Source organism: Anopheles funestus, chromosome 2RL, assembly GCF_943734845.2.
Source record: "Anopheles funestus chromosome 2RL, idAnoFuneDA-416_04, whole genome shotgun sequence".
Lineage (NCBI taxonomy): Eukaryota > Metazoa > Arthropoda > Insecta > Diptera > Culicidae > Anopheles > Anopheles funestus.
Genome location: NC_064598.1, coordinates 74,889,236 through 74,914,317, shown reverse-complemented (window position 1 = coordinate 74,914,317; position 25,082 = coordinate 74,889,236). Strand labels below are relative to the sequence as shown.

Genomic DNA, 25,082 nt, shown 5'->3' with positions numbered 1-25,082 from the left:
TCACATTTGCAAGGAAAGATGTTTTTTCTTGAAATAACCAAAAGAAACTGGGGGAAAAAAAGTTTTCCAGTTCGCTTTGAAAGCACACGCAGTCGATGTGACGGGTGACATTGTGAAATGTGAAAACAGCAAGCGCGCATCGAGCGACAAAACAAGTGAAGTGAACAAAGCTGAAGTGAAAATAATTAGATAGTTCGATATTGTAATTGCACTTTAAACACAAGAAACAAAAGAAATAACAACACAGCTAAACCATCAGACATAAAACTATACGAAATTTCATAAAGTATGAAAACGAACCATACACAAGGAAACAACAGCAAAAGAACAAAAAAAAACACTCAATCCCATATAGAAACACACACACATTCTCCAAATTAAACATAATTAAAAAAAAAGAAACTTTGTATTCGAATACGGATTAATGGATTTGCTTGAGACATCCGTTTCTGGTGAAGCTCGAACACGAAGAAAAATTTGTAAATACCACATTTAACAAAGGAAACAAACACATTGAAAAACAAAAGGAACAACCACATACAGACTAGCAAGGATCTGGCAATAGCAAATGAAGGTGTATTAAACGAAAATTTAAAAGCAAGTTTCCGGTGGGAACGAGGAAGTATAAACAAGATGGGATACATTTTTAAAATTTAATTTCATCGATTATCGTACAGAAAAGCCTTGTTTAAAAAGAGCAAACAAGCTAATAAGGCAATTTCATGTGAATGTCATGTGAATTGCATTGTTGCGTGTATTTTGAACAGTGAGTTGCGTACTTTACTAATTTCCCTGAGGAATTACATCGAAGTAAGCTATCGCTGCTAAGATACACGTTTGAAGTAATGCAATTCAGATGACAACGGTACCTTCTTGTGTTTACTATCGCAGTTAGTACGAACAATAAGCAACTATTCTGGAGAAAGGGTTTCCTGCGAGGAAAACCAATTAACATTTAGATTTTCGGATTTTTAGTTTCAAACTTATCGAGGTTGTGTGTATCGCACAAATTTAAAACATAATATCAATTGGCGAGGAAACTACTTTAAACGCGCATATCAGTTGATCAGGTTGTATGTATTTTGTCCGTTGAGTTTACGGTCAACGATTTCTGGCTTTGTTCTTCAACCACCCGATTGTAAACCAATCACATATCAGGAATCAAAACATTTCAAATCTGTAAATTCCTACTATTTTTGTGTGAACTTACATGATTTATATACAATAATAATCGAACCATTAATCACATGCACCGTACTAAGATTTTGTTGACATATCAGAGTTTTTTTTAATGCTGCATAAAGGTTGTAGTAACTCAAGTCGAATTTGTTAATCGAATGGAAAGTTTTGCTTTATTGAGAATGGTTACAACAGGACTGAAAGGTGTCATTATTTCGATAATTTAAGAACCTTTTGTGAAAAGTGCTAAAAATATATAATTTCTTTTATCGGAAAATCAGACTAACAGTTCCGCGATGAAAAAAGAAACCACCTGGGAAACAAAAGTTTTGAAATCACAACATTCCACAAGAACGATGAACGATCGTAATGCTAGAAATAAAATTAGTCACTCAGTCATACCCCCTACATGGCAGGAAGGGGAAAAATACATTTGAGCAACAAAATGAAAAGCAAAAAACAAATTTGGAAACATTTAAGTGTACAACAAAAAAAAACAGACAAACTATCAAACCATAGCACACTTTACAACACATTCGTCGCCCAGATCAATCATCCGCATACAAGGACGATACCAAAAAGTAAATCAATCACAATCGATCTGGCCTCAGGCAGAGGTTAGCGTGTCGGCTAGAACGTAACGGAAGGTGTTTTCGTGCTTATTAAAAGGTGCGTCTGCATATTGCGAAACCGGTGAAGGTGATAAGGTTGTTGGAAGTTGTAACATAAATTAAACCGACACGCCGAAAGCATGGATAATGTTTTAAGCTGCAGGCAAAGGGTAGAAAGTGTTTGCGTGTGCAAATAAGAGAAGAGAATCAACCTAAGAAAAAAAGAAGAATTGGCGTGGGAATGGAAGATGGAGAGAAAATCGGTACACACAATGACAGCAAACATGATTGGCGTGCGAGAAACAAGAGAGAAACACAAACAAACACTAACTATTATTAAATAAAGTCGTACAGTGAATAAGTGACAAATAAATTAACTAAAAACGAAGCACGAAGTGTTTTTATTGTGCGGTACATCACAGTTTGCGAAAGAATCAATTTCGAAAGGTTTCTGTTTTGCGCGCGAAAGCTGTTGAAAAAAGTTTATTGTTTGCGTGTTTTGTAGTAATTTGGTCAACGATTTTATTTTGCGCGAAATATTTCATTTTTAAATCCTTTGTTGAAATGTTTCAGAGAGCGCTCGTATATACCTCTTAGTTCGGTGATCATGTTATTCAAGAAATCTTTCCCTGTTTTGACAGCTGCATTCACCATCTCTTTTGTACAATATCTTCCCACTCGTTCTGTTGTTCCGCACAGTCGCAGGCAAGTAGTTTCCAAAACATAAACAGAACGCGGTAACTATGGATAAGAAAAAGCGTTTTCCGGCGCTAATAGAGCCGAATAAAAACTCACCGTTGAAAATATTGGACGTGCGATCGATAAACGAGGACCTTCCCACATCGAGCTACACCTTGCATAAGTCAGAACCAGCCGACGAGTCGGATGATTCCTCTGGAAGTGAAAAAGAGCTGGTGATCGACATGGCGGACCCGGAACCAGAGTCGGACGACCATGAGGACGAATATTTCGAGCAGAACTTGAACCTAGAATTACAGTACGCAGCAATTAAGACCGAATCGGTATCAACATCATCCGCGCAGCAAACTGTGTCCAAGAATCGAATCAATAGAAGAAAGAGTCAGCACGTTCGGTTGGAGAATCCAGACATGATGTTTGATGAACCAGTTGCCCCAGCATCACCACCGGAACCAGAACCCGAACCAGAGCTCGAAGAACGGGATGAGTTACAAGAAGCAATCGATGCGAATCGTAACACTATGCAGCACATTGCACTGTTACGTACAACGATAAACTATCTGCTCCAGCGGCATTATCAAAACACGATCCCCTTTCCCAGTGAGGCGAGTGACTATGAAACGATGGATTCGTGGATGGAAAATTACGAGCAGATAAAGTACGATACCGTACCAGGGACAAGTCACACGAAAACGAAAAAGTAGGGAGAGGGATGTTATAAAGTGCTTTTAAAAGACTTACCATAATGTATAGTAATGTAAGGTGTGATATAAGCGTACAGCAGCAGCAGCAGCAGCAGCACTAACTATGAATAAACGTTTCATTGGTTAAGATGTAACATTGAGTTTACGGCTAACTATTTATGTAAGGAACCTGCTAATGGAAGGTTAGGTTCAGTTCGGTTTCGGCATTCAATGACTGAAACAAACGCATGCGATACTACATTCAGATGCTCTTTGTTTTATTAAAAATCTTCCAAGGTTTTGTTGTGGTACATTAACAAAAATCAAATCAAAAAGCTAACATCTCGTGTAAAGGCTTTTTTACGTTATAGAGTTAAAAAAACTAAAGCTTACAAAACAGAAGTTCAAGTATCCGCAACAGGAACTCGCACTGAAGCATGTTCAGTATCTTTTTTTTTTATTGAGATTTGGTTCATAAGTTCATCCCTAACTCGCATTATAATACTCTCGCGTGCTCGCTTTCGAAGACAATTCAGAGATATGCACAATAGTTTCACATTTGTTCATCAGTTATTTTTTAGCTTTGCTTAGTTTTCTAACTTGTGTTTGTTTTTTGTTTTCGTTCCATTTTCAATAGAATAGAAAAAAATAACCACATACACAAACACACAAGGGGGAGGAGGTTTTGTCGCATCACATCGCGTTAGATTGTGAGTGAAGGAGTACTTGTACCGGGAGCGTAGCTACACTTGACGGCTTATAGTCGCAGTCTGCTGCGCTGCCAAGTGGCCCTGAAACAACTGCAAAGCAGAGCACGCTCCGGTTTCAAGTGGATGGCCGCCGCTTCCGGGCCCGCCTTTATGTCGATGTGCTGTTTATTGTGCTGACTTTAACAAACTTTTATCGATGCAACGGCGCTGCACGTCAAACGCAGCTTTCGGGTACGCGTGTCGTCAGCAGCCGGTCCTTGATCACGTTGATATCGAGCTCGGAACTACAGGCGCCACCACCGGGTACGGCTTTCGAGGGTGGTAGAATACCGACGATGCTACCGTGCGTCCGATATTCGAGTGTGTCCTGCACCGATATGGCGGGATGGTCGGCGGTGGCCATCTGATATGTTGCCGGTGTGGCTGCGAAGCCACCGTACCGCTGAGCGTCCTGGGAGGGAAACCGGAAGGAAAGATCAATAGAAGCACGTGTCGAAGAACGGGATCGAAGATTAATGAAATAGTTTGAAGTTATACCTTTTCGCGGGCAGCGGCATCACTGTGCTGTGGCGTTGCTATTAAGGGTGTACAGGACACTGGAAGAAAAGGATAAGAAAATAATGGATTTTAGTAATGCCATCGGGTTTATGTGTAATTTTTATACCGTATGTGGCAGATTGATCTCAAATATTATCATTTAAAATTTGCTTAATCTGAAAAGTTCTGTTTTCAGATAATTTTATTTTACTACATGTCCGCTTTTGATCAGGTTTTATTTTCATGATCTTTATCAATCATCAATCGTTAATCACTAGCAAAATGCATCAATTTCCAAACAGAATTATCAAACAATTCCTTTCCTCGCAAATTGTTTTCCTCTAAAGGTTCATTAAATTCAACGAAGCTTGGTTGAAGTGTATTGAATTTGTTTATTAAATGTACATTCTATCAGAATGTTGAATGTTTTTTTTTGCATCAAATAAGGGTGAATATGAAGTTGACTTTGTTACAAATTGAACTGAAATATTAATAAACGCGATTTCCACTTAAATATCGCTCCCTGTTTGATTATAAATAGGAAAGGAAAAAAAGAGATACATTCACAAAAGTATTGATAACTCATGGAACATCACAGAAATGGTCAGATTTATAAAATTCTTTGGAATTTCACATTCATTTAAAGGGCTAAATCAAGCATCACAAATACGAACTCGGCCAGGACCGTTTCCATTCACTTCCACGGGTTCATATTCCCATGAAACTTATGACATTTTACTCTACATAAACACACACGCACACATACAGGGCTGAAGTCCTGGAAAAGGGATTCACACGCACTGCATTGATGACGCACTTACCCATGTTGAACTGTGCCGGTATGACGTCCGGTTCCGGTTCGTCATCGTTCGAGTCTTTGGAGCAATTTTTCTTTCGCGAACTGTGCCTCCGTAACATTTGTACGTTTTTCAGCTGCAGAGGAAAAACAGGGAAAATAAATGGAAACAAATTAATAGCGCGCTTGTGCTGTAGTCAACGGTGTAAAACGGCACGGTTAACGTAGGGACGGGGTGAGTCCCCGGTTTGACAGTTGATCCGCCGTGTGGCGGGATGAAAAGGTCACGGTTACAATTAGCGAAGTTGAAGGGACCTATTGAGCTGATCTTCAAACGATGAAGCCCACCGAAGTACTATACCCCCGCCGGGGGGTAACTCATGGCGACTTTTTCCTTCCACGTACCTTCAAACAGTGTGCTCCACATTCGTACTCATCCGGCAGGAGTACGTTCTTTGTCTGCTGCTCACTTTTATCGCTCGTATCGTCACGCTTCGATGCACCACGGCAACACCATCCACCGTGGGCTGCGAAGCAACGGTTTAGGTATGTTTTGGTGGAAATTGATAGAGCCAATATTATGACGGTCAGCAAAATGCCAACGGCTATCGGAAGCCACTCGATGCTGTCCGTCCGCCGTTCGGTTACTGAAATTGTGTGCGCGGAAGAAAAAAAACACCAGAAAACGGAATGAAATGATGACGCTTTGCGATCGGTTTTTCGGGGTGCGATAACTTCACGTTGGTACACTTACCGGGCCGATACGGTTGAATGCGACCAATTTCAAAGTCCTGTATTAGTATAGGTGTGCTGCGGCCCTTCTGATTGATTGCATACACCACGCAGGAAAGCGAATTGTTCTCCAGCGTCATCAGTGCGCTCAGCTTCTCCAACCGATCGAGCACGAAAAATGGTTCATTTTTGTTGGAAAAATTAAACCTACGGAAGTTGGGGGGGAAATTGAAAATTGGATTAGAGAATTATTTACGTAACTGGCAAGGTATTTGGCATTAAATTATTAATATTTTTTTCAGCTAGTCTTTGAGGTTGTAGTGCCACATAACAGGAAGGAGATTATTACTAGCGAGCAGAACAACGGAGTTTATTGAAATAATAAGAACATTTGTAATACGCTAATTGTTTCGCTAAAGAGGATCAATTCACAAATTAATTGTAAACAGAAATAAAACATTACAAGACTTTACACTCATCGAGTTTGGATTAAATTATGTTGTTTGTTTTGCGGATTGCATAGATTTAGGCAAATAAAACCTCCTGGTTTCGTGTAGAAAGCGTATTTACGTTTGAAAACATTAAACATGGGATTAAAAACAGCTAATTGACAGCTGACGATCATCTATATTTAAAAAAAAACAGGTCGATTTTCTAGGTCGTATTGCTTTAAAATTCATTTACTTTTAATAAAAAGAGGAACATGATTTTGACTGTATTTTGACTGATTTTGACAAACTGTACTCCCTTCGAAAAAAAGCTTGTTATTTGGATTAATGATTTTCCCCGTATATTCTTCAAAACAGACGACAATTTGATGACCGATTTTAGAATAAAAAATATCTTATCCAATCATTAAAAAATTCATTATCGTTTGAAGTATACAAACGATTGATCTTCGATAGGAATATTGACCAGTTTGTATTAATTAAATGGCAATTTAGTCTTATGTCTAATGTGACATTCGAACCACATTACGTTCACTACTTTGTGTCCACTATTTCTTTACAATCAAGTGGTTGAACCTTGCAGCTGTACCTATATATATTCTCGATGCTATCGTTGTCGGGTAAGATACAACCACTTGACTAAGCAAAAAAAAAAAAAAAAGAAAAATACCCAATCCCACAGTGTGGAAAAAGCGAAATCACCCCCAAAAAGTCTTACCGCCTGGTTCCGGTCCTTTTCGATATAAGCTCGAGCACAAACACTTGCGGTAAGCCTCCGTCGTAGCCGGGTGTGCACTGGATTTCCGCAAACTGTTGCGTCCGGTTCGGTAGACTGCAATTACTTACCGGTGACGGTAGATCTGACACGGCCGGAAGTTGAACGTCATGGGATAAAGGTAGCAAAATACAACAAAAAAAAAAAGAAAACGAAATCAAACAAACAAAATCGAGAAACGTTAGTATCGCAGGTGCGTGTTTTGATACACGACATTACCCAAGGGAGGACGATCGAGGATGCTGATGGGATTTGTGCGAGAGTTCTTGTGTGTGTGTGTGTGTGTGTGGTGGGTTCGGACACTGGTTGAGCCAAAAACCACGGTTGAGCGCTGGACATGCGTTGCGTGCGGAACGGATATTCTTTTTCGGATTAAATGCGATGATTGGAATTGGAAATAGAAACGATTTCTTCGTGCGAATTCAACCAAACCCGTATCAGCCGACAAGAAGGGAGTGTGAAAGAGAAATCCTTTTTTTTACAGCAGAACTAACAATCTCAAACGATACGCTACTGAAATTGAGTCAAAACGCGTGAAAACGAGAAGGAGAAAGCATTAAAATGGAAAATCCTCCACGAAGTAAGTTTCGTGCACCGAGCGGCAGATGGCGCTGTTCGAAGGATAGACACATTTACGTCAACTTACATGGCATCGCTTGGAAGGGATAGCAAAACCAAATGGGGAGAGAAGAAAAAAACGAACAGCCGGTATACGTTCCACTTTGGACACTTCTGTCGCATTGCACGCAAAACCCGGTTCATGCCGTCAGCGAAAGGATAATGACCGAATCGGAGTGGATGAAGTTCGAACTCAGCAAAGAGAATAGGGTACGGTTTATGGGACTAGAAACAAAAAGAAACGCAAAAATAAAACAAAACAAAAAGAAATACACAACTTGGCTAGAAAGTAGGATCCTGACAATTTTCCAATGTCACCAATATCAAGCGCAAGGACCAAAAGGACTGGAACTGGACGATCCATGGTGAGTGAGAAGTGCTAGGGATTGGATGAAAAGGGGAGAGAGAGAGAGGGAAAAAAATCCTGATGTGCAAAATGATTGATGCCCACGGTTCTGTCGGATCGGGTTGTCGGAGATGGAATACTGTCACTATCACACGGGTGCAAACATACTACCCCATATATAGACATAGATACAAACACACACACACACACATACCAAACAAGGTCGAAAAGCTCTAAGGATCGTCGTTGGAGACGTACGTACGTCCGGAGTATTAGAGATGACACACGGTGTGGATGATTTGTTATTGGGGCTTCATTTCACAGAACGCAACGGGAACGGGACGGTGGATGGTGCGGAAAAGTGCCGGCATAACATGGAGGTTGCTTATTTGTTTTTGCAAGCCAAGCGTTTGCGTTGCGGTCGGAACATGTGAGGAGCAAAATAGATCGAAATCGACCGGTGCAGGGGGGAGGGGGGAGGGGGTCAGACAGAGGAGGACCACTTGGGTAGGAGGAATGGGTGTTATTTTTGTTTCCCATTTAATCCGTTCACGATTCACGATCCATTTCCACGCCACCGCAGCGGCATTGCGTAGCTGCATTTGACAGCCGATGTCGAACCTGGGTACCCGGGTACCCGATGGCTGATGGCGCACTGGTGAACGTGAAGAGCACATGATGTTGATGCGGTCAAACGAAACTACCACCCCACAGACACTCACACACGAGCCTGTCTGTCTCCCATAGGCCGATATGTTTGTGTATGTATGCGAGCGTGAAATGTTCGATTGGCATACAGGCTGGTAGGGGCTTTTTTTTGTAGGTCGAAAGGGAAGAAGGGAATGAGGAGCGATTGTACGAAAGAATCCACAATCTAGGTTAGGTTTGGAGAGCCGGGATGATATTGATTTTGCAAACCTCCCCCTTCCCACCCTCAACGCACTCGTCTACAATCATCCTCCACACTCATACGAAACCTGTCCTAGAGACGAAAGAAAAAAAAAATACATTACCTGCCAGGACGAGCTGAAACGTGCACGGTTGACTTTGAGGGCCAACTTCGTTAACGGCCCAGCAGGTTAGTGTACCGTAGTCCTGCAAAAAGATAGAATAAATAATAAGAGAGGAGACGAGACAAAGGCAAAAATGTTGAAGTGGAAGAAGAAAACAAACACAAGGGAAAGGTTAGTGTACGACCGTAAAGTGTGCTGATGCTACAATCTACATGAACTAGAACAAAGTGAAGATGACAAATCGATGACAGGATGAAGCTTTCTTTACAGTTGACACGTTTGCAAACAGCCGCTGGAAGCAGATTTCGGCAAGAGCGTTTGCTATGAATTTTGTAAAGGCATTGCCTTTGCCAAAGGCTTTGTAGCGTCACATTTGATTACAGATTACAGGGGGGGCAGTGTCATGTTGTTTAATTAAAATGCTATCAGGGAAGTATATCATCAGCTTGTCTCTTGAAAATAGATAATTTTTTTCCCCTTTAGTAAATAAGGCATCATTTGGGTTGGAGAAATCTATGCTTTAAATTAATAATCCAACCATTCAACATTTGGACATGATATGTTTAGCTTCAACAAATATAACCTGGTTCATGGGTAGGTGTTTTAGGATCAGCCTGTCATATCTTTTCTAGAAACACCTCCCGGGGATTGCAAACTAATTTAGTCTAAAATTGTATTTAAAAAAATATCTTCCTGTATGTAGTACAACTATATTGATTATTTTTTTAAATTTGTTGTCTATTACTATATTGTATACATATAAATATATATTTTTATATATTTATCAAATTATTTGATTTACATATTTATTTAATTTTATTTCTCACATGGAGACGCCTGGTGCTTTGTATGGCGACGCATGGTGGTTTGTATGGAGACGCCTGGTGGTTTGTATGGATACGCGTGGTAGTTTTCATGGAGACGCCTAGTACCTCATGTGCGTTTAAATAACAAATGAAGTAAAATAAATTCTAATTCTTTTTTGTAATATAAAGCTTCAAAACAAAATTATCTAGTAGTACGGACATAATATTTTCCGATATTGATTTTAACCTTACGAGATAATTCACAGATGATATATTTTACTGAACATACAGACGGATTTCAAGCAGAAAACAGTTGCTAACATCTTCACTACGATGGATGGTCAGAAAATTAAGATTTTACGTTAGCGTACGATGTTACCAATATCGAAAATATTGGTGCTTGCATGGTTGAAACCATAGCCGAAATGTGTTTATATGCCGAAACGTAAATCGCTTTCCCTCTCTCATCTTGTGTGGAAACGGAAGTAAGTGACAGATCGTGTACCACCCGTAAAGCCTTGACGATGATGATGATGGGACCAGACACGACACCCTCCACCGTTCGCCTTAAGCACAATACACCGCACAGTAATCGGTTCACTTTTATGCATAATTCGATACCAACCGTACATCATAAACCAATTTTACGGACATTTACAACGCACGGTGGATCGAGAAATGAATCGCCTTTGCTGGGCTGTAGTCTTTCAATTCGTCTCGCTGCCATATAAAACCAGGTGGATACCAGGCTCCGAAAGGGAGGTAAAAGAGCATAAGAGAAATACACACTTTCTTCGGAGCCACTTTACTGGTGGATAATGTTTAAGCCTTGCTTTAAAACGCATTGAAAAGCATACACCGAAGGCAAAGGGAGTGGCACCATCACTAACACCCGAAGGGATTCCCGGCAAGCTTTCGAAAGCTGACAGCTTCAGGCTTTAGACGGTGTTTTGTTCTGTCTTTTGTCTTTTTCTTTCTTCCCTTCTGCTGGTGGTGTATGTATATTGTAAGCCATTTTTCACACGCATAAAAGGCGCCGGTTAAAGAGCAACAAAAAAAGGAGAGACACCCGGTGGGCAATTTAAAGCAGCGTTGGCACTTGGTAGGGTTTCGTAATCCTTCCGAGTGATGCTTTTGGCTCGAGTTACGAGACATTATTGTGGCGCTGGCTCCCAACGATTGATGAGATTTGAGGGTGAAATGGTTTCGGAGAGCGAGAGTTGAAATGAGCTCAACGCCCGTAAAGTGACAGCGGTCCAAAGGAACGAAGAGCGTGCTGTAAATTGGGCAAACGTTACGAGGTGATTTTATGTTGGTTTTCATAAAAATAGCTGGTTGCAAAAATTAACAAGATGTTTGGTAAATTAAGTGGAATAAATTGGGGAAAGGAAAAGAGTACGCTCAAACAAGAGACAAGATTGTGACACGGTTTATAATAAATTTCAGGAAATGAATGAAATTTTTCAAAAAAATAAATTATTTCTTCCGAAAAAATCGTATTAAACATTAAACATCATTATTGGAAATTTGGTAAAATTACAAAACTTAATAAGAAATGGGTTAAATATTTCTTCTCACTTATTTGTTATAATAGATCACCTATTGTTTTTAAATAAACTATTCTTTGCTGATTCATCATGTGACAAACAAAACTATCCCTTATTAATGTTCAATTATTCATACTCTTGCATCTGCGAATACAATAAAAAAAACTCATAATGTTCTCTTGAGATTTAATTCAGAACCTTTAAGCTGTCCCGAAGAAGAACAAAAAAAACAATAAATCGATTTCAACCCACAAAAAAAAACACAATCACACATGTTCACCCACTTTCGGCTGTGAATGTGTGTTATCGAATGCTACAAAATGTGCTCATGCGTTAGTGTAAAGTTCTACGTGAAACATTCATCGATCCACCGTTTGTTCGCTTACCTGATCCGTCACCGGTGCGTAGTTCAGTATGCTGATGTTGCCCTGGCTGGTGTAGCGATGTGCATCGACCTGAAGAATTTCGGCTGTGTTGTTGAATCGCCAGTGAAACGACCTGTGGGGAAGTGGAAGAACAAAGAACAAAGAGAACACTCAATCAAACGCACTGTTTGACAAGTTCGCACCGTAAGCTCGCCGGCAAACGAATGTGGTGAAGCGTGCGAAAGGTGTTATCTTGTTTGTTTTGGGTGTCTTTTGCATAGCTTTCTCCTACGGAATGTATCTTACCGACATAAGGGAGAGTTTTCCCCTCCAAAAAGGTACGCAATTAAAAACTCTTTGTCGGAAAAGCTATTAAAACACTTTTAAGCTAGCATTAGCGCCCGGTGGTGTAAGGTGAATCTGCGACTTAACGTTTCATTCGTAGAAGGATATTTCAAAGACATTTTCCACACGAGGGAAGTAAGACAAAAAGAGGAGAGAGAGAGAAGAGAAAAAATAGGAATATCCTTTACCACAGTTAGGTGGTGTCATCTTAAACAGGGTTTTTAGGACCCACTTCTCAGACACCCGATTTAGGTTGGTCAATAATTAAATAGTTCTTGGAAGACTGTCAGTCTTGTAACACCAACAGGTATAGCGAGCAGCGATAGAAACTCCACCCAAACTTGCACAGTGTTTCGCCTTGCTGTTAGGAATTGTACGGTAAGACGAACAAAAAAAAATGGGGAAAAAAACAAAATGAATGTTAATAAAATAACGAGACCATTGTAAACGAAATTACCATGCCCGCCCGCCAGGGCATCCGGCCATCCGGACCTCATACCATATCCTGACGGAGCGTAATGTGGCAACTTTTTAATAAGTAAACATGCACCGGATCCATGCACCGAAGCTGCCGTGGTTCTCATACACCATACGCCAAGCCACCACGGTGTAGCTGAGGCTGAAGTTGCTGTGGTAGCAAAAATGGCAAAAAGTTTGGCGCGCGCTCCTGTCGAGCATCTTCAAGCTGCCCACAACACCGAAGCTGGCAAATGGTTTGCTTGCGGTGAAGATTCTCACGGTCTGGGGGCACGGGGTGGTTTTTTAGTTTTCTGATACATATACGTAAGTGTGTGTGCTGTGTGTTTTTGTGTTTAAAATACTTTACCCGATACTGCTCCGAGCTTTCGGAATGGTTGGTGTATTTGTTTTGTTGCTGTTTTGATTATTTTCTTGTTTTTTTTTTTTGTTTGGTTGTATCCCACCATTGCACCGATGTTGCTTGTAATCAGCGCACGTATTAATGCAGCCGGGACAGTTTTTCATACGGAATGTTTCATTCCCACCCTCTCCCTTCCCTTCTTCTCTCCTTTCTGAACAACAGCTTGTAGAGTTTTAACAAGAGCAAGTTTTGCACCGAAACTGGAACTCAAATCAAACAGTGAAAACATTTCGCTTCCCAACCCTTCCCAACCCGTGACCACGCGTGTATAGTTTTTCGGGGGCTCATAATGATTCGGGTGGTTGATTATGATGCTTGTTTATTTATTTTTTTGTGTGTGTGTTTTCCGTGCATGTGTATGTGCACACATGGCCGTTTGATACTTTTGGCTAAGCTCGGCTAATGGGTCTCGCAATTTAAGTAACAGTGAAGCCGGATACTATTAGACGCCGACGCCTTTCCAAACGTGTAAGTCGATGAACGAAGTTTGCTTACTGGGTGAAGTAAATATAATACGTGATGTGTTTCGTAGTGAGTCGCATGAGTTGGCCATTGTTTTGCGGATTTTACGAGCAGTTTGCTTGTGCTAATAGATTGTGTTTTGCTGCCGATTTGATGATGCAGGAATGATTGTTTTGCAGTGCATAATGTTCCCGTTAGGCATGAAAAACTAAAACGTTTGGATAGAAAAAAACAAAAACTTATGAAAACTGTAGGTAAAATATGAAAGTTGGAGAAGGGTTTTAAAAAACGATCTAATGGATCGACTTCATCATATTTTGTAGTTTTTTACTATTTAAATTAAAAGTAAATCAAAAGTGAAGTAAATTAAATTAAGTTAATGTAAAAAACTATACGAAAGAATAAAGAATAATGGATTTAAAAATGGTAACTATTGAAAAGAAACCATGTAAAGATTACCATGTGCATGAAACAAAAACTATGAAATAACGCCTAAATGTATGCATTTTTCAAGACACTCGTCCCATGTTAGCATTAGTAATTGAAAGAATTTATATATTTTTTTTTAATTTTCCCATTAACCAAGCTCAGTTAAGGCTTACGCCGCTAATGTATTCTCTAAAAAATAATTTTCAATTACTTTAATTGCAGTTGCAGTCGCTACAGGTGTATGTGCATCTTTACATTCAGGTCCTTGCGTAAAGTGATAAAACTCCCACACCCAGCTGTGAAGCTAGTAGGCAAGTGGGTCGTAATATTCACGATAAGACTTGCCGTAATTAAATCATTTCCTCAATAATATAATGAATTCCTCATGCAATTTACACCAACCGACGCATTGCGTGCTGTGGACTGTGTGTGTGTGGGGTGTAGGCATAAGCCTGTTTTCCCTTACTGAAAAGGTGTGAGCTTTTTCCAAGGCGGTAGCATTGCTCATACTAGCCGTGGGTTGTGTTGATTTACCTGTAGGAATCATTTGAAAATAAAGCGTTCCGTAGGATGCTAGTTCCGTAGCGTCTTGATGTTGGTTTGTAACTGAACGTGTGGGCATACTATACATATATCTTCCTATACCAAACAGGGAACTCTTTAACGGCGTGCGTCTACATCAGCACGTAAGCTTCCGTGTGCTGTGGAATGATGGAATGCTAAAAGCAGGGCGCTATATTTGTTGCTCTCTGCGCGATGTACCGTGATACATTTTGCTTTACAAAAAAAAAACGCAGTCTAAAAAGAAAATCCTTCGTGCATGCCGGGGTTTTTTCCCTTTTTGCAAAAAACTTCATCCATCCACTGTACACACCTCTACTTGAACGCAGTTCGTGACGGCAAAGCGGCAAAAGCAAAAAGAGGGCAGTAGGTAAAAATAAAATAAAATGCACTTACCTGGCTGGTGGGTCGGCGAAAATGTGGCACGGAATTTCCACATTCTCGTTCCGGGACGCGCCAATTAGTATGGCATTCCGGTTGCCTCCGGACAGCTCGCTACCATTCCCGGGCACACTTCCAGTCAGCCTTTCCGTTGCACAGACGGGTACATCTGTAATAAGAGTGCACAGCAGCAATGGTGCGATGCAATGCGGGTGAAGAAAAAAGGGGAGTCCGTTAATTACTTTCATCAACACGCGTCCCGTATCGTACACGTGGTTTGCGTCCCAGTTCCAACACCCCACAACACACATGTTCGCCCCTTTTTGGTACCTGTACCCATTCCCCATTCCGTCTCCGGAGTAGCATTGGCAGAGATTAAAGTCCCGAAAAAACCGTTCTCTACGTTTGGGTACTGCTTATTGCCCATCCATAGCAGTGGTTGCACGATCGGGTCAGTTATGAACCGCAATGAAATCAAAAAATCATTGCACCTGCATTCGAAGCGACCGACTAAATCGGTCATCGGAGGGGCAACCCCCGGGGAGGAGGAAAACTCAATGTAGTACGGTGATGTTTTTGGCACATTTTCACCCAGTAGTTTTGGCAAAGGGGCAAGAGTTTAAATGTGTGTTGTATTTTTTTTCTTTCGTTTGTCTGTTGTTGTCACTAAATGAGCGTCTGTTTGTGGCAATTTTAACGCGAGCCCTACAGTTCAACAGTGTGCAGAGATACGTACGAAAGCACCGGTTGACACGCGGTCCCTTTTTTGTCTTGTAGCAAGATAAGGTGATTATGATTTCTAGATAGTGTGAAACCCATGATGACTACTAATGGAAGAGTCGTTGAAACGTGACATGCGATCAGCATGGGAGCAAAAGTGGACAACAAGATTGTGGCAGGAAATATGCAAAATAATACGACACTTTTTGTGGTACGTTTTATAACTTTAAAATGATTATTAATATTACTATCAATTGCAAAGTGTTATAAAATTTTATAAACATTTTTTGTTTATATGAATACACCAGGTGAAGAAACAACGTAAACAAATTTTCTAAACTTAAGGACAACTAATTATGCTTCAACCCCTAAAAGTATGCAATTTTTGGGCAAATGTTACTTATTTTAATAACACAATTGCATGCTGTCAGATGTTTACTACCTGACAAAAGTTCTAAACCTTCACATGTAATTGAAATATTTAAATTGGGATTTTAGTAACACACAGCTGACATCATTAATTTAATAAAAAAAATTAAATAAAAATTTGATTGCTTTATTTTTAGTGAAGAACGCCCACCTTCTAGACTTTACATAATAGATAGTTTATTATTTATTTAACTTTACATAGTTAAACCTTGCTACGGTGGAAAAGATTCGAATAGGATTTTGTCCTATAATTTGGACATTACCACATTACACCAGAACTCGGCTTGGTAATCCTTGTTAGAAATAAAAAAAACTGTTTCCGCTGTATCTGTGCTGCGTGAGGTACAATAAGTTTTTTAAACAATCTTCTTTCATTAGGACATATGAGTGTATATTATGTATAGCTCTTGAAAAGATTTTACAAATTTGTTTATTTTCAATAAATTCTGAAAAAAATTGTCTTAAAATAAGTGATTTAGATTTAATTGCGCTAGGTTGTCGGCAATATTGATTAATCCATTCGTTAACGGATCATTGAACGCTCGTAGTGTTGCATGTAGTGTTAGGTCAAGAGCGAAAGAGGTACCTCAATTGCTCCGCTCATCTTATTGTGCGCGAAAAAGAGGCAGCTCCGTACGGAGCGCTACACACAGGAGCGATTGTACGATGCGCTCTCATTTGAAAATTTCTTAAGGCTATAGACTTAGCTTTTTTTGGGAAATTTTGCAAAAAATTTTAAATTGATTTATTTTAATGCGAATCGGTTGAAACAAGTTTCTTTTTACTCAAATAATGCTTTAAAAGAAGAAAAGAATAAAAAATAACAAACAAATAAAAAAAAAAATTCTACTCGAAAAAATCATAAGGCTTACCGCTTGCCATTTTTTTGAGTAATTTAGCAAAATTTAAAAATTTGTTATATTTTAATGCGAAATTGTTGCAATAAGTTTTTTTAACTCAAATAATGCTTGAAATTAAATAAAGAATAAAAAATAATAAAAAAATGTAAAAAATCTATAAATTTATCAATCTGCTAAGGCTCATTTTTGACCGATAGATGGCATCAATGGCTACATGTTCTTCTTGGACAGCCATGCTCTCAGGTGTCCGTGCCGGAAGTTATTCGAGGAACCAAGTTCCATACCCTGTTTGAGAAAATGTAAAATTTTCCTCATTTTTGCACCAAGTTTTTCCTATAACTCGGTCGGTATCCAACGGATCGCCAATCCTTAACCTGTGGTCAATAGATGGCACCAATGGCTACATTTTCTTCTTGGACAGCCATGCCCTCAGATGTCTGTGCCAGAAGTTATTCGAGGATCCAAGTTCCTTACCCTGTTTAAGAAAATGTAAAATTTTCCTCAATTTTCTGCAATTCAGCAAAATTTTTAAATGTGATATATTTTAATGCGAATTTGTTGCAATAAGTTTCTTTTCACTCAAATAATGCTTTTAATTAAAAAAAAAATAAAAAAACAGAAAAAAATTTCAAAAAAATTTTCAACTCGAAAATTTCTTAAGGCTTACCCCTTACGATTTTTTTGAGAAATTTTGCAAAAAAAATTAAATTGATTTATTTTAATGCCAATTGATTGCAACGTGTTTCTTTTCACTCAAGTAATGCTTTAAATAAAAAAAAGTGTGAAAAATAATAAAAAAGTCTAAAAATTCAAAAAAATGAAAATTTACTAAGGCTCATTTTTGCACCAAGTTTTGCCGATAACTCGGTTGGTATTCACCAGATCGCCAATCTTTAACCTGTGGTCGATAGATGGCATCAATGGCTACATTTTCTTTTTGGACGGCCATGCCCCCAGATGTCTGTGCCAGAAGTTATTCGAGGAACCAAGTTCCATAACCTGTTTGAGAAATTGTAAAATTTTCCTCAATTTTGCACAAATTTTCGTCTATAACTCGGCCGGTATCCAACGGATCGCCAATCTTTAACCTGTGGTCGATAGATGGCACCAACGGCAAAATTTAAAAATTGTTTTATTACAATGCGAATCGATTGAAATGAGTTTATTTTCATTCAAACAGTGCTTGAAATAAAAAAAAATATAAAAAACAAAAAATAAATAAAAAAATTCAAAAAAATTGTAAATTTCCTAAGGCTATAGCTAGTGGGTCAAGAGCGAAAGGGTATTTCAATCGCTCCGGTCATCTTATTGTGCGCGCTCCCGAACAGCTCGTTTTCTTTTATTGAGAAAATGATTGGCTTTTTATGAATAATATTTTCTATAGAAAGAAATAAAACAATCATCTAATCCGATTTGGTTGTACATTTTTACCGTAAAAATATCCAACAATCCCATTACATTTTCCAATGTTTCGTGCAGATAAATTGTGTGCTCATTTTACATCATCCGTATTCATTAAGGGTTGCCCGGATTGTTAACTATGGGGTTGTGGGGAACAAATACAAAAAAAGAACACACAGCCATATATACGGGCACGTATACTTCATGTTTGATCATCATATCGACCGCATTTGCAATTGTTTCCTCCACCACCGGAACGTGTCATAGCCGGATGGGCATGTTTCATATGTGGCCAACTAATCGCGGAATTAGTTCCAGTTTGGCGAGGTGATTGGTTAGGCTTCCGGTCAACTGCATCCCTTTCGCACAACTGCAAACTAGCCTGCCAGGGCAATCGGAACAGGTATTTGGGAGTGCAAGTGAGCCAAATGTATGCAAAACCGAAAAAACGCAATACGAACAAAAACGTGAACCGGATGCGATTGTTCGTTTTCATTTGTAAGCCAATAGATCGGTTTGCCGAAAGCCGTTTATAGGAATGAAAATTTGGTTTTCATGGTTGAGCGGTTTTAGGAGCACGCGATGTGTGTTCACCAATGCTAAAACTCCAACGTTTGCAACGTTTGCAGGGTGTGTGTGTGTGTGCATCCTGTCTAATAACGCCCCTACAAGCGCCATGGTGGCAATTATTTTGTTTCATTTTTAACTGTTTAGCAGCGAGGTATCGTTACCGGTGCTGTGGGTGCAGCTGCAACACGCAACAGTGCGGGCCGGATTCGGTCACGTAAGCCTTCTAAATGTGCGCCAAACCATAAATGACAATATTGCGAAAGCGCATTTTGCAATAATCTGATTACAGGCGGCCACCTTTACCCGCTAACGGGATGGCGCATATTTCAATAATATGCTAAATATAATTAATCGAAACGATTCCCGGCTTCGGGCAGGTCGGACGCGTAACACGCGGGACTGGTTGGGCAAGGGGTCATATTTTAGGGAAAAACGGGGAAAACATTTTTTTCTCCAACATTTCCTTCAACCCCGCCCTCTGCATGCGGGCAGGGCATTTCCGTGCGCCGAACCTTTTCGCTCTGGCATTATCGTATTCAAGTGGTCACTTCATCACTTTTGATAGAATAAATCGTTGCCTAGGATATAATTTGCATATTTAGCATGGTTACGGCTTACAGTGCGCCCGTGCTGGGAATTAAGTTTCATATGATTTTGTAGCGTACAGTGTTGGCCATTTAAAAAAAAAGTGCTTAAAAAACAAAATTGGTTAGTACGCTTGCAAGCTTTGTTCGGTTTTGGTAAAGTAACTTTTTTTTTGTATGGTCTAAGTAAGGTATTGAAATTTGGCCAACATTAACACTCATTTCCGCTTCAATGAAATGGGATTTACTTTACAATGCGTTTGAATTAAAAAAAATGAAAGTAAATACTTTGAACGAAAGATGCGGGAGGGGTTAATTACGTAAATGGAAAATAATCGGATTGTACGATTAAATGTGGAATTTTTGGGGAAATTAAATCAATTTCCTATGATTTCGTGGAATGTTTCCTGTTTGATGAGTTAATTAGTGTACGTCTAACTGTTGGTATTGCATTTTAGCAGAAAAATTAGCTTGATTTGTTTCTCTGTGTTGGCTTGCAGCGATCCAAACCAGATTTAAAGCTGTTGCCAGAGAAATTATGATTTTGATGATATTTTAGGTAAAATTATTTCAATTTCCTATTTTCTAGTGTTTTTTGAGTTGAATTTCCTATTTTTAATTTTATCGAACAGAAGTTCTGTGTAGAGATTTTATGGTATAGGTGCATTAGCTCAATTTAAAAGCTGTAATTAATGGGTGATGATTGTACCAACTTGAGATTATGAATGAAAATTTATTTATTTTATGATAATTTATTTAAGGTGCGTTTTACTACGAATTTTTAAATTTTTAATGTAGTTAAAATTAATAATAAATTGTTAGTGCTTGACGCTGTAAAGCTTTTACGTTGTTGCGCCCAAAGGTATGCAATGTTAACGGTAAGAAGAGTTTTTTAATGCCATCAATATTTTAACTGCTTTTAAGGTCATTTTCAGTTTAAAATATGCTAAAATTATACAAAATTGATTGCACATTTAAAACAGTTACAAAACATGCTAAAAGTAAGCTGAGTAACGTTGTTAAAAGTAACAAAGTTATTGAAAATTCTTTAACCTTCTCCAAACACTGAATAAATTCATTTCATGCCAGCAATGGTACCTTTTTTATTGTTTAAATCCATATTTTGGATGAAGCATCGAGAGTGCTAGAGAATGATTATTTCATAAAACTATATTTAAAGTACCTTGACCAGTCTTTCTCCAACAATTGATCTAAATATTTATGCATTTCAAAACGCACCTAAGTGTACTCTACGCTGGATACGCTATTCTGCGCAATTGAAACACTGTTTAGAGAGTACTTCAAATTGATCGACAAAATAATTACTTCAAACTACTTCATCATGCTTAAAACATTCATAATATTTTGATGGAGTATAGGAGCAGGGGAACCGTACGAAATGCATAACCAAATATTAACGAAGCAATATTGTGTACGTGTGTGTGCATTTAGGATGTGATGCATTATGATGCAATCTGTCCTTTTTGTAGCAGCTGTTGGTTGCAATGGAAAAATAGTTAAGAACTTAAGGAATGGTACCCATGTTGAGTAAAACATTTCGGACGCACATATTTGATACGCGCGTTGCTCCAAACGAACGCAAGCGACTGCATTTGACTGCATGATCGATCAGTGCGCGAAACTTTTGAACGCTGATAGACCATGTTTGTGTGCTTGCGCGTGTGGGTGGGTGTAGATGCTCATATGGCACGTTGTTTGGAAAACGGTGACAGCTGGTTCTAGAAAATGGAGCTGAAATTGTGCCGGAAAAAGGCACAGCCGCAGGCAACCACCGTCGCTCAAAACATGACGCACGCAGCACGCAGCAGTGCAAGGGCCAAAGCACATTAGACATCGCAGCCCACGGTCATCATCAGATGTGGGAGCAACATCTCGACCAAACCCGGAACAGCCCCGATACTGGGTGTGTGACCCAGGAGGTGCGACGTTCGCGTCACCATTTCGACGTATTGCAGTGCTGCCGGTGCATCATCAACATTTGCTTCGTTTTGGGCTGCATTTCATTGCAGAGCAGCAAAGTGTAAGAAGAAAACACTGCAAAATCGAAACACAAACACACACACACACGCACCTCCATTAGCAGGATTGTACGAACCGGGTGTGAAACGAAAATTCCCGCAGGGAAATGATCCGCTTTCATAGACCTTGGTGCTGTCACACTCGGGGACAGGTTTTTCGGTTGAGGTGTAACACCATCCCCAACAAAAACATTCGACCATGAAAATCGCATAAAGCTTGCTCGCTTGATTAGGACACCTTACCACCGTTACGGCAAAACAGCACCCATGTCACAGTGTGTGCAGTTTTACGCAATTTGTTGCATTTTGTTGCAACCGCCACGCACATTTGATGGTCGTGGCGATGGTGGTGTTGGTGGTGGTGGTTGCGTAAAACAGCATCGGTCAAATTAGGTTCGGCGACGCATTCAGGTGCATTTGTCACCGTCCGATGCTCTATTCTTTGTACAAACTAATACAGCCCCCCCTTTTTCCACTGCCTTCTCCCCCTCACGCATCCCTCCCTAGTCGGGCAGTTGTTTCTTCCTCACCTGCAGTAAGGATTTTACGCCCCAGGGTATGCAATCAGAGTTTGCACAGGGTAGCTTTTATAAGCGAGATTGGTGTCTCACCAACGGTACGGTATGGTTCAGGATGGTTTAACCACGGTGCCGCAGTCGTTTCTATCTTGACAAATAATTTAATCGTACGTTTTGTGCGGATCAAGTCAAGTTTACTGCGTTTGGCACCGGACGCACAGGTCAGGAAGGAAGGTAGACACTGGCGTTGGGGGGATGGGCACCCGTCCCGGGTACTGTCAAGAGGATAATGAGCGGAAAATGGGCTGTGAGAGGTGTTTGTTTTCCATACCATTCCCGGCACGACACGCCACACGGTACGAGTGTAGGTCATCGCCAAGGGAATACTTCCTGCTTTCCTCATCACATTTCACACCCCAGCCCCAGTTTTTGGCAGGAAAGCGGATGAAGCTTTACACTGCTACTTCCTGCTCGCACGTTCTCTCGCTCTCTCAGATGCATAATTAGTTTCATTATAAATCCGCAGCGCAAATTATATGTTTGCCGGTTTTTCACCCCGGTTGTAATTGGGATGGCAATGGCGAAAGCGTTTTGTTGGGCTTGGGTGTTAGTGTCCCGAACCGTAACCGCCGTGGTAAACAGTAAATGCGCTTACAAACATAGACACACACACACACACACATGTCCTAAGCAAACGTATGGTATAATCATATTTCCCAACAGTGGTGTGTCTTTGCATCGGGAAGAACCACAAACGCTTATCACCGGGCCGGGAACATACTAATGAATTAGTTATGGTATGGCGCGTTCAGATGCCGAATGTTTTTCGGTGGCGTCTGTTCTCGGGGAAGTTGCTGTTTAGCTCATTACCGAGCAGGTTTGCACGGCTGCTGCGAGAGGGAATTGTTTTTTTTTCGCAAGCACTGTGTGTTGATGAAAATAAGCGATTCGTTTGCTGTCGGAATGATTTTTTCATTACTATGTATTTAGCATTCTAGCAAAGTGAATTTATGCACAAAATCAGAGTGAAGAATTAAATTCGACAGGGTAAATTTAGAGTTTACACGAACGAACGGAAAGAGATTATGAACGTTGGGCATCCTTACAAATTCCTTTCAGGAATTATGGGAAGATTTGAGTTTTCCTTGGAAAACCGGTACCATTTGTTAAGATTTCCAAGCACTCTGTACTGTATTGAATACGTTGTAATGAAAATCAGTTTGAAACTTAATTTGTTAATTGATATTAAGAGAATATTTTCTCGCCATTCAGTACGAATTATATTCTATTAAAAATACATTTTGTTTAACACGAATCTGTTATATTAGGAAAAATAAATGGATGCTTTTTACGCCATAGAAATGATGGTTTTGCGCCTAACAGTAGGCAAAACACATAATTTTTAATACGATTTAATAATAAGAAAGTGATAATAGAATTAATTTTACCATTTTTTTTAAGTACGTAATAGTATTTAGAGTTAACAACTGCTTGTTTAGTACAAACAGTATTTGCAAAGTGCAAAAAAAATTAATAAATGGTTTCAATTTGACTTCTTATTGAACTGTAACAATTGTTGCCTCATAGTCGTTTCTGGAAAAATGAATTAAATATTTTTAATTCCACAACACCAGTTTCGAATTGTCTTCTAGTTATGATTGAGTTAAATTGGTACCAAAGCTTTTAGACTGACGGGCGCATTTTTTTCATATGTTTTGCTCAATTTGAATTGTTGCCTTTGATAAAAGAAAAATTTGCTACATAAACATAAACATAAACAAATTTGCGGAAAAGATAAACACATTTCACACTTTTAGTTAAGAAACAAAACTGCATCTACTTTCAGCTTGGAATATCCAGTCTTCCTGGATGGTTGGATCGGAAACCCCGAAGCCCTCCCAAGGGTATCATTGGGTGTCGACCGCAAATTTCCGGCCGGCCCCGGGTTAAGTGTTTGGGAAGCGGCAATTAAATGTAATTTCATTTCTATCAACTATCAATTTCCGCCACCGGAGGCAAACGGAATCGGTCAGCCAGAAACGGTTCATGGGATGTATGATTAAAGGGATGCGGTATGAATCGAGGCTAACCGGTGGTCGGGAAGGGGTGAGGAACGGTATCAGGAGCTTTAGCCTGATGTGGCACAGAGGTTTGAAAATGGGCCATGTCGCATCACTGAAAAGGGTCGCCGTGATTGAGAAAAATCCATCAACTATCAATTTCCGGTGAGATTTACCACCCGGACCATATTAAGGCCAAGGGGGATAAGGGGGGGGGGGGGTTTGTGGGTGTAGCCGGCATTCGGTTGAAGGGTTAAGCCGAATAGTTGTGGGATACCGGTCCGGACCATCGGACGGTGGTGAAAATCTCGGTCAAGATTCCTGTTCGCTTGACCAATCGAATGAAGCACAACGACGGTGCAGGAAGCGGATGCTAGCAAAACGTCTTAAACTTCACACTTACGCTTCACTCGCAGGTACTGCTGATCGCTGACGGTTTCCCCTTCGGCGTTGATTGCACTGCAAGCGTAATATCCGGCCGATTGTTTCGTTACCTTCTGCAGCACGAGACTTTGGCCGCTCTGGATGATGCGCGCGGAACCGTTGTACTGCAACAGGATATCCTGTCGGATCGGGAGTGGTCAAATATAGAGCAGTGCGTTGGTCAGTGCTGTCGTTCATTAAGGGATGTAATTTAGTTTGGTTTTGAAGGTGTAGCAAAGTGTTATGTTGATCAATACGATCATTAAACACACTATTTATAGGTGAAAGTAAAATGTTAAATAATTTATATCCAAAACAATGTTTTGATAATTATAAGTTTTAAATGTACAAAAATTATATTTGTTATTTGAAACTACTTTCTATTAGGAATGTTAGTGCTTTTTAAATTTTCAATTGGATAACCATTTTAAAATAGTTTTATTGTGTCAAAGTAAATTGTGAGCATGGATCTGCTATCGGACTACGATAATTAATGCATCGTACTAATGCGAATTGATATATTTTTTTAACACATATGAATGACCACATTTCCA

General features: G+C 39.7%; 1 protein-coding gene across 7 annotated transcripts in view; it reads right to left on the bottom strand.

Annotated features, from left to right (window-relative positions):
* Positions 1-3,429: 3,429 nt before the first annotated feature.
* Positions 3,430-25,082, bottom strand: part of LOC125761118 (nephrin-like) — a 71,998-nt gene continuing 50,345 nt past the window's right edge. For all 7 annotated transcript variants that reach the window (XM_049421977.1, XM_049421979.1, XM_049421978.1 and 4 more), the window contains exons 11-20: positions 24,509-24,668; positions 14,940-15,093; positions 11,888-11,999; positions 9,149-9,230; positions 7,115-7,256; positions 5,970-6,154; positions 5,621-5,862; positions 5,241-5,352; positions 4,420-4,478; positions 3,430-4,333 (exon numbers count right to left, since the gene is read on the bottom strand). In XM_049421977.1, the coding sequence (XP_049277934.1) occupies positions 4,097-4,333; positions 4,420-4,478; positions 5,241-5,352; positions 5,621-5,862; positions 5,970-6,154; positions 7,115-7,256; positions 9,149-9,230; positions 11,888-11,999; positions 14,940-15,093; positions 24,509-24,668 (1,485 nt within the window). In that variant the 3' untranslated portion in view covers positions 3,430-4,096. The remainder of the gene's footprint in view (positions 4,334-4,419; positions 4,479-5,240; positions 5,353-5,620; positions 5,863-5,969; positions 6,155-7,114; positions 7,257-9,148; positions 9,231-11,887; positions 12,000-14,939; positions 15,094-24,508; positions 24,669-25,082) is intronic.